Below are 9,856 nucleotides of genomic sequence, written 5' to 3' on the forward strand. Positions count from 1 at the left end.
GAAGGACCACACAGGCCACGAGCCGTTGGCTTGGCTCATTGGCTGGTTGCTGAACTCGGGAACGGTCGGCTAGCGAGCCCGGCGAGGAATGGGCAACGGCCTCCCCACCTGAGCCGGCCAATCCGAGCCGAGCCGAGCCAACGGGGTTCGTATCGTATCGTTCGTCCACCGCCCGGCGCCAGAAGCGGCAAGCAAGACGCCAAGCCCGGCGTCCCCACTCCCTTCTGGCCTCCTCTTCCTCGTCCTCGGCCACCATCACCAGGCCAGCCACCCCAAATCCCCCGCCCGCGCCGCCAATCAACCCAGCCCCGCCCACCACACGCGCAACCCCCGCGCCCTATGCCGCCGCGGCAGCTGCGCCCATGAGGGACGGCGACGACGACTTCGGCCCCGCCTCCTCCGCAGCCCGCGCGAAGAAGGAGCAGCCCTCGCCGTCCCCCCGCGACAGGGCGGCGCGCCCGCGCGCCGACGGCGGGATGCGCATCGTCGTGCCGCTGCAGGGGGTCGTGCAGGGCCGGGGCGGCCTGGTGCTCGGCTCCCTCATCCCCTGCGCGCTCTTCTACTTCCTCCAGCTCTACATCAAGCGCAACTGCCCCCCGGCGCCCGCGCCCGGGTCCCCGCCTCCGGGCTCCGACGCCGCCGCCGCCGCGGGGAACGCCAACTCCGCCTCCTCCTCGATCCACCGCTCCCTCTCGCGGGGCCTCCTCACCCCGCGCGCCGCGCTCCCGTCGCTCTCCGCCCGCGGCGCCGTCGTGCGGGCCGGGGACGAGGACTCGCTCTACTACGCGGGGCTCCGACGATGCGCCGACGACCCGTACCACCGGGCGTGCAACCCCGACGGCCTCATCAACCTCGGCCTCGCCGAGAACCACGTAGGAATCGCGTTATCCCCTTCCTTCCTTTTTTTTTTCGCCTTCCAAGGAATTTGTTCGGAGGTAATGATGGATGGCCTTCCGTGCGCGCAGCTGTCGCTGGATTTGGTGGGGCGCTGGATGGAGGAGCACGCGGGGGCGGCGATGCTGGACGGGATTGCGGGAGTCGGGGAGGACGCCAGGGACCTCACCATCCGGGGGCTCGCCACCTACCAGCCGTACGACGGGATACTTGCCTTGAAGATGGTAGGCTAACGGAATCCGCCTTGATTCCCACCCTCTTCTTCCGTCCATAAAACGAAAAAATTGCAATATTAGACTGCAAACTGACCACTCGTGAATTTGCCACTCTTAGTGAATGACACGGGGGACCATCTGTGCCTATGAAATGTGAAACATCCCATTTCATGATTCCATCTGCAAGATACGTTCGGTGTCTGGCCAAATTTTGCTTCACTTTGAAATTGGCCACCTAGGTTACATCGACCAAAAAAGTTTTTCCCAATCTTAAGAACTTAGTATGGTGTAGTACTGCTTCATTCAACCTGCGAAGTAGTCTGATGGATTGTTTCTCATATGTGGGTTATTTTAGTTTTTCTTTCCTCTTTCAGATTCAGAAAAAGTTTCTGTGGTATCGACACTTTTTAGGTTACTGTTTTGATTCGGTGGATTATGCTAGAGGCACTGTTGGAGTTGGTACCTCAATCAGAGATAACAGTGGCGACTAATCATTGAATTGCTGTAAAATAAGACAACCGGAGTTAGCGTCTAAGCCTGTTGTGGGGTATCTTTTTTCTCATTTTTCATGGTGTTGTGTAATTTTGTTTGTTTCTTTTGTTTTCCTTTTGATTGATTTTTCGTAGCCATATACATGCTATCCGAAGCAGATGGGAATGGGACAAAGAGTTACCATTCCAGCTCTGTTTTTTCTTGGTTGTCATTCTAGGCATATGGATCCTTGCTGGCTGGAATTGCACCATTTGTCAAATCTTGACTCGACTTGATAGGCCTTGTTGTTTTGATCAGTTTGTTTCTAAAGTTGTGAATATTTCAAGAGTCTTAGTTGCATGTTCTGTGCCTTTAACTGCTGTGAATATTTGCGAATTTGACGTGAAATTTTACATTGTATTATCCTGCTACATACGGAATTTTTTAATGTTGAATGGTGTGATGCTAAAACACCTAGTTCCCAACTGAAGTGGGTAAATAGGGTTCTGCTTATTGGATTCGAAACATTCCCTTTTACCTTATTTTTCCGTTTTCGCTCATTGCTATTTAGAGAACTTAATTCCAGCTTATTCGTTCAGGGAATCTAAGTAACCTGTTCTGAATTGTGAATGCTGCATGGAAAGTGGGACTAGTAAATGTTTGGAGCTCTACTTCCATGAATCCCAATTTGTTGGTGTGATAATTATTTTCCAAATATGAACTCAATTTCTGTTTCAGGCTCTTGCTGGATTCATGAGGCAAATCATGCATGAATCAGTATCCTTTGATCCATCTCAAATGGTGATTACATCTGGTGCAACTCCTGCCATGGAAATACTGAGTTTCTGTATTGCTGATCCAGGAAATGCATTTCTTGTCCCATCACCTTACTACCCCGGGTAATTTTGCTCACTCTCTTGATACATTTCTATGCACGTTTTTTTTTTATTTTAAGTGATGAGCTGACCTCGTTACTTTTGTTTCCACAGTTGGGATAGGGACATAAAATGGCGAACTGGCGTTGAGTTGATACCTGTTCCATGCCGTAGCACTGATAACTTTAACATTAGTATCACTGCTCTCGAAATAGCTTACAAACAGGCAAAGAAGCGAGGAGTAAGGGTTCGTGGGGTTCTCATATCTAACCCTTCCAACCCAACAGGAGGCATTGTGCCAAGGGAAACACTGCATGATCTTCTAGAGTTTGCTGCAGAGAAGAACATACACTTCATTTCTGATGAAATATTTGCTGGTTCAACATATGGAAGTGACAAATTTGTCAGTGTGGCAGAAGTTGTGGATGAGCTAGAAGACTTCGATAAAGGCAGGGTTCACATCATATATGGACTCTCAAAAGACCTATCTCTTGCTGGGTTTCGAGTTGGAGTGATATATTCCTACAATGAAAACATTGTGGCAGCTGCTGCTAAAATTGCTCGATTCTCATCAGTGTCAACTCCAACACAACGCCTGCTTGTTTCCATGCTTTCAGACCAAAAGTTCATTTCAGAATATCTAACAGTTAACAGAGAGAGGCTCCAGAAAATGTACCATTTGTTTGTCGATGCTTTGAAACAAGTGGGGATTGAATGCTTCAAAAGCAGCGGAGGGTTCTATTGCTGGGCAGACATGAGCAGGTACATCCGGTCTTACAATGAGAAAGGAGAACGCAAGCTCTGGGACAGGCTGTTGGAGGAGGCAAAGGTCAATGCCACTCCAGGTTCATCATGCCATTGCATTGAGCCTGGATGGTTCAGGTGTTGTTTCACTGCATTGAGTGAGGAGGACATTCCTGTCTTGGTGGAAAGGCTCAGGAGGGTTACAGATAGCCACAAGTCAAACAGTTAAACGACTAGGTTCTTTTTCTTTCCAAACCCCTGAGGTATTGAAATAACCATATCTCGCAGGGTGCTCCACAGTGGAATGCAGGGGTGCTCAGGAAAAAAAAAATTGCGCAATCCATTTATTTTGGATCATAGACATTGAGCATCTTCTTGCTACGGAACCGGCAATTGCTAGAAGCCCATTGACTGGTGGAAGGATGATTAGGATTCTGAAAACATATTCATATTGGTCAACTGTCCACTGTTTCGGATGAGCCATGATGCTGCAGCACTCTGGATGGTTACAACCTCTTGCTCTCAGTTGCTTCCTTTGTAGCACTGTAGGTGATTCAGATGACAAATTGCTCATCTGGTGATAAGGTTGAGGCGCCGAGCTGAGCCAATCCTTACACCCGGATCCTGTCTTATTTTTTCCTTTTTATTTTTCTTTTGGTTCTTTGGTTACATAAGTTAGTGTTCAGGTTTGGGTTTTGTAAAGCAATGGTTCCTGCATGTGCCAGGGTTTTGAACGCTGTTTATACGTTGCAACTGAAAGTGAGTTTTTTTTTTTTTGGGGGGGGGGGGGGGGGGGGGGTCATGGACAGAACAAGTTAGTCAATGGAGGGCTGGGGAAATAATGAAAAGAATCAATTGTTCAAAAAAATAATGAAAAGAATTATGTGTTACAAACTTTACTTGTTTCTTGGAAGAAGGGGGAGACATTTATGCTATACTTGTGTAGTGAACCTGTCTGGCAACTCAATGTGTTTAGGCTTTATTAGTTGGATTCTCATAAGGTAATGCCATCCTTAGGCTATGTTCTGCTTCGGATATTTGACCTTGTTTTGAACTCAATTTGATGTGTGTTGACAGAGGTTCAACTACAGTTTCTAAACGTCCACAAAAACTCTGAAGATCAGGTATTAGTGCAACAGCTGTAGTAAAATAAGGTATTTGTGGGACTGCTGTATTCCACCACAAGTAGTATTGTCCAACCAAAGTCTTGTTTCGGTTTGACGCGTAGGAATTGAACCATATTCCGTTCCATTCCATGCCAGTTCCTGCCAAACATTGCACAATCGGGACACCTCATGACAACAAATTGGCGAATGCCCCTTCGGCTCAGAAACCACACAAAAGCAAATCAGACATTAACTCCACTTTATTACCCAAAATATAGCACACTGCTAACTTACAGCACGACCATGTGAATACAAGATTTACCCTGTACCCAAATTAACTTCAAATGTGACAGACGAACGTTCATGAGAAACCACATAACAGTAAATCAGACAACTCTGCTTTATCCTTAAACAGCACACTGCTAACAGCAAGATCCACACTGTACCCAAATTAACTCCACATGTGATTCATAATAAATCAAATTAACTCCAGCTGAAGACCAGAACAAGGGCGAGGATGAAGAATGTTTTGATTCCTCAAACCGGAGAATCATGTGCAGGGGCACCATTGTTACCTCCTCCCACACCGTCGGTCATAGAGGGGCGCTCCAGAATGCCGGCGTGTGTGAGCAGTGCCCAGAGGTGGGTCATGAACTCCCCGCCGGCGGCGAGCTTCTCGGCGTGGATCTCGGCATTGCTTGATGGCGCGAGGAAGAGGATGAAATCGGCCCAGAAGTCAGCCAGCAACTTCCACCTCCGCGCCTCCGGAACCACTCTTCTGAGCTCTCTCCCGAGCCTGCCCCCCAGCTCTAGGATTCTGCAACAGCTGTCGCTTGGCAGGACCATCATTGTCAGCTTCTCACACCTGCTGCTCAGAGTATCACACCCGGTGAGGCTTTTCCGAGCTTCCATGACCACGGCGTCGAAGATGCGCTGGGTGTCGTAGCCATGGCCGGGCAGCATGTCCGGAACAAAAGCTACCAGGTAGGCGCAGTAGTCCGACAGCGTCTTGGCGACACGGTGGTCGCCGGTTTGGGTAACTGGGTGCCCATCCATGGCGATGCTCGTCCCGATGTGCCATACGAGAATCTTATGGATGTGTGTGGGCACGGTGCACGACCATGAGAATAGGCTTAGCAGCTGATTTCTGGCTAGAGCTGACTGCCCATCTTGTAGCTGCCCATTGCTCTCTTTAAACCCAGAAAGGACACGCTCGATGATTTCATCTGTCAACGTGATATTTTTCCCAGCCTTCTGTCCCTCTCTTGTTTTGTCTACCAGACCCAGTGACAAAAGCGGTAGCACATTCCACGAGTGGTAGTCGAAGTCCAATAGCAGGGAGTATTGCCCAAATGCTCTCTGCCAGCATTTCAGTGCTTCAGGTTTTATTCTAGACGTACGAGACATCCCTGTCGTCGGCGTGGGTTCTTGGTAGCTATGGAGCTCGTCCACTATTTCCCACCTGTCGTCCAGGGTCGGAGGTAAAAAGTACAATACTAAAACAATGATAAGCAGTTACCCAGTGAGTGACATCGGTTCCATGAACTCTCTGTTCCAAATTACTGCGATGGTAGTGCCTGCTAAATGCTCCAGGGGTACTATTCCAAACAGTAACAGTTGCTACAACAAACAAAAAATTCCACATCCAGTACACAAAATTCTTGGTGTCGTATCTTGTATAAAGGAAATCGTATAGAAATGCCAACTCCATCTCTATAACTCTAAAAGCACGGACATAGTTACCTTCTTCAGAGATAAGCCCATCAAGCACAAAATCTAATGTCTTGGTGAGACCAGCTTCACCAATCTGGTATCCGCACAATCTCCGCTTCAATAATTTAAACAATGAAAAGGAGAGCGCAATGTCCTTTATTCTGTCCACAACTTCCGTGGTGAGCACGCTCTGCCTCTCGACCCATCGCCACACGGAATCAATGGTGGTGCATTTTCCAAAGATGAGCATGTCGAACCTTGTACGTATCGCCTCTTTAAGTACAACTCTATATTGGGGTGCGGTAGGAAGCAGAGAATCTACTTCACCTTCACCATAGAATATGTACCTGTAACCTTCCATGGTTTTAGGATTCGGAGTGACGTCCGGAGGTGTTTGCTCATGCTCAATCATATAATCAGCAACCACTTTCGACTGCTTCAACAAACCTCCATTTTTGCTCGCATTGCTAAAAAACCCAGACTTTCTGTATGTCAAAATGATGCTCTGAATCCAGAATATCCAGATGGTTGCAGTGTAGATTCTGTTGTGACCTTTGCTGTTCACAATCAGCCATAGCACAAGAATGATCTGTAACATTTGCTGCACAAGCATCCTCTTCCTCTGCTCAATGTCATGGATGCTGTAAACGGAGAGGGAATTGGCACTCACTTGGATGAGGAGGATGGTGCCCCACAGGACGAACGTCTGGTCAGGGAAGGGGCCGTCCTGCAGCAATCCGATGGTGTAGGGGTCAAGCACGGTGAAGAGCGTGTACACCGCCCACACGAAGAAGCGGAAGAACCCTTGGCTATGCCGCAGCCGGCGTGAGCCAAACATCTCGACGAGGATCCAGATCAAGGCGCTGAAGAGGACAAGAACTTCCACGCGCACCAGCTGGCCTTGAGTGCTGCTCCAGCTCTGGGCAAAGGTTGTGGTGGAGTTCTTGATCCCCATGGTTTCTACAGTATCTGTGGCTACTCCAAACTAGTCCAGGCTAGAGGTACAAGGAGAAGGGGCAAGCCAGGTTAACCTGAACGGTGATGAGAAGGTCTCTACACATTCACAAGTACAGAGGCCATTTAAAATCATTATGCATATATTTTGTTTCATTAGGACAAGAGTTTGACCTGTAATTACTCTAATATAATATCATTTATGTGGTACAAAATCATCATAACAAGTGAGTAGGAGTAGTTTTCAAATAAGATTAATTTGTATTATTACAAAAATCATGTAATAATAAAGAAACTGTTGGTCAATGGTTTGTCCTAATAAAAAATGCACCTACGTTAGAATGGAGGGATAATATATTACTGTACTTATAGAACGAATACCCAGATCAGATCCAGATTGCACGGCCTAAATTATGGACCTACAGTAGGAGACTAGTCAGTCTCACTGCTCCAGTCCTTAATTTTGTTAGACCTCATGTTAAGTCAACACCCGTCTGTGCTCGCAAAGGCCAGTGCTTCAGTGGAAACCATGACAGTGGCTTGGTTTCATTTGGGTATCAACGAAATGAACTTACTCCTTACTGTTCCTTTAGAAAATTTTAGACACACTAGTAACCATGTACGCTATATGTCGGTACAACTGGCACAATGGGTATCCCTTCTCTGCGATAGAACACGCATTTTTTCTACAGTTGCGTGTAGTTACACCCTTCTGCTACCGGGTTTTGTATGCACGGGCAGACCAAGTACCAGCTCAGCTAATTTTTAGGATCGGAGGCGAGCGTTTGCATGCACATGCAAGTGCAACTACCGGATTGATTTGCGAACGAGCTCATGGCTCGGTGGTTGGGTCCTCCGGTGGGGAGGCCCCCCGCCAGCGGAACCCCCACCGGGTTCCGCTGGTGTCGCACCTGTCTGGTTTTTCCAGATTTTTTTTAGGAGAAGGAGCCTCAAGTGCCTATAGACCATAATGGGATGACGTGCCCGTCACTTGTATTCTCAGTAGGCGTGTGTGTATAGGTTGTAGTTTCTAGTTAGTTAGGGAGTGCGTGGGTGTTTATGTAGGGAGTGAGTACAGATACTACAGCTTGTACCTAGTTTGAGGCACTAAAAAAACTACTGGATTGATTTAATTGAGGAATACATAAAATTATATTTTAATGGCTCAGCGCTGCACTCTTGCCGAAAGATTTCTGGCGATAACATCCGAATAATAGTATATGCGGATCTAGTAAAGTATGAGTACATACTATCTATGCAGGTCGTAGTATGTTAGCTTGTGACTATATGGAAGTATTCGCAGGTAGTATGCGGGCATACTTTTCTTTTTTGAGATTAGTATGCGGGCATACTTTTTCTTGAGATTAGTATAAATACATACACATATACTTTAGGAATAGTCAATATAGTAATTAATTGTGTACGTGCTTGCCAAGTGGGTGAGTACATGTGTTGATGTGTAAGGACAGTATTTACATACATAAATATGTTTATAAGAAGTATGGGTGCATACAAACAGGGAGTATATGAATACGTTTAGAAGCCTAACTAGAATTGATTGTGTCATCAACAAGACAATAATAGTAACAGCTTGCCGATGAAGTGCCCATGGCTAGTACGTCATACTAATATTATCTAAATTAGCTCATTTCCTGGCGCTGTTTTGCGGCAGCCAGATCGAAATCACCTGACTTTCGCTCACTCCTGCAAATTGCCATGTCGCTGGGAAGTAGTGAACATGAAAGAATCAATCCATGTGAATCGTATAGTTTGGGAACTGTGTGAAAACGCAGTATCAAGTGATCATGTGATATGAATAAGTATCAGTGGATACCTGCAATATGAAAGAAGTATCAAGTGATACTAATCTAATAATCTGAAAAAATATGTATGGAACAATAACCTCCATCCAATGCATACACGCTAGAGATTGCAGTACGTGATGAGCAGCCGTGCCTGCTATGTGGAGCCATCATATGCAGGTGAAGTCAGGGATGTCCGTGACAAACTAATCGACGATGATGATGAACCCCTGAAGGTTGCTATCGTCGCCACGCAATTTAGCAGCTGCCATGTCGATCGATCCATCGCAAGCCTGACGGAATACGGTATGTGCGACCATCGCCTGGCGATTCGCTCCTCAATGCAGACTCGTACAAATACGGACAGCAGGCAGCAAGCCAAGAACAAATCTGCTGCCGCTCCCATGATCCCATCTCCCCCAGCCTAAAAACACATGAATATGCAGATGCAGATGTATATATTGAGCACTGGCGAGCGGTAAAGATTCAATTCACACGTACTTATGCCTACCTAGTCAATTTCTGCTAGAAGCAGCAGCTCGTGGTCGCCGTGCCGCCCCTGCCGTTCTTACTACCTCGTCAATTTCTGTTAGAAGCAGCACCTCGTACGTGGTTGTCCGTCGTCGCGCCGCCGTCACCTGCCGATTGGTTTGCTGCGTCCTACAAATGAGGACGGAATGGATCTGGGGACGGGGACGCCAAAATAGGATGGTCTGGTACCGATGACCTGACCTTATCGGGTCTACCCGATAAGAGAAGCTAGGCACCCTCGGTTATTTCTCCGGTCATATCTGAGATGGGTGTAGCTGCAAGCAGGTGTAGAATACATTTTTCCAGCAATCCGATGGTGTAGGGGTCAAGCACGGTGAAAAACATGTACACAGCCCACACGAAAAAACCCATGACTATACCACGAAAAAACACTTCCTTTTAATGAAAAACAGTGGAGTCCGTTCACAATCTCCCCACCCCCTGCCCGCGTTTTTTTTTTGTCTGTCTAGCTCCTCTCAGTTCCGCCACTGATACCTTCAGAACAAACTATGCGTACGGAAGCAAATCGAAAGTAGGTAGGCCGTAGGAGC

General features: G+C 47.3%; 1 protein-coding gene across 1 annotated transcript; it reads left to right on the top strand.

Annotated features, from left to right (window-relative positions):
- Positions 1 to 229: 229 nt before the first annotated feature.
- On the top strand, positions 230 to 4,098 carry LOC120702477 (probable aminotransferase ACS12). Its single transcript, XM_039986291.1, has 4 exons — positions 230 to 872; positions 966 to 1,118; positions 2,319 to 2,479; positions 2,570 to 4,098. The coding sequence occupies exons 1-4, from the start codon at positions 363 to 365 to the stop codon at positions 3,426 to 3,428; spliced, it is 1,683 nt and encodes a 560-aa protein (XP_039842225.1). The 5' UTR covers positions 230 to 362; the 3' UTR covers positions 3,429 to 4,098.
- Positions 4,099 to 9,856: the final 5,758 nt, after the last annotated feature.

Source organism: Panicum virgatum, chromosome 4K (assembly GCF_016808335.1).
Source record: "Panicum virgatum strain AP13 chromosome 4K, P.virgatum_v5, whole genome shotgun sequence".
Taxonomy (NCBI): Eukaryota; Viridiplantae; Streptophyta; class Magnoliopsida; order Poales; family Poaceae; genus Panicum; species Panicum virgatum.

What these genes read in the sequence shown, in the direction of transcription:
- LOC120702477 (XM_039986291.1), top strand. Translation starts at nt 363, where the DNA reads ATGAGGGACGGCGACGACGACTTCGGCCCCGCCTCCTCCGCAGCCCGC. An exon ending in TCGGCCTCGCCGAGAACCAC is followed by an intron (nt 873 to 965) that starts GTAGGAATCGCG and finishes CCGTGCGCGCAG; the next exon opens with CTGTCGCTGGATTTGGTGGG. An exon ending in GGATACTTGCCTTGAAGATG is followed by an intron (nt 1,119 to 2,318) that starts GTAGGCTAACGG and finishes TTTCTGTTTCAG; the next exon opens with GCTCTTGCTGGATTCATGAG.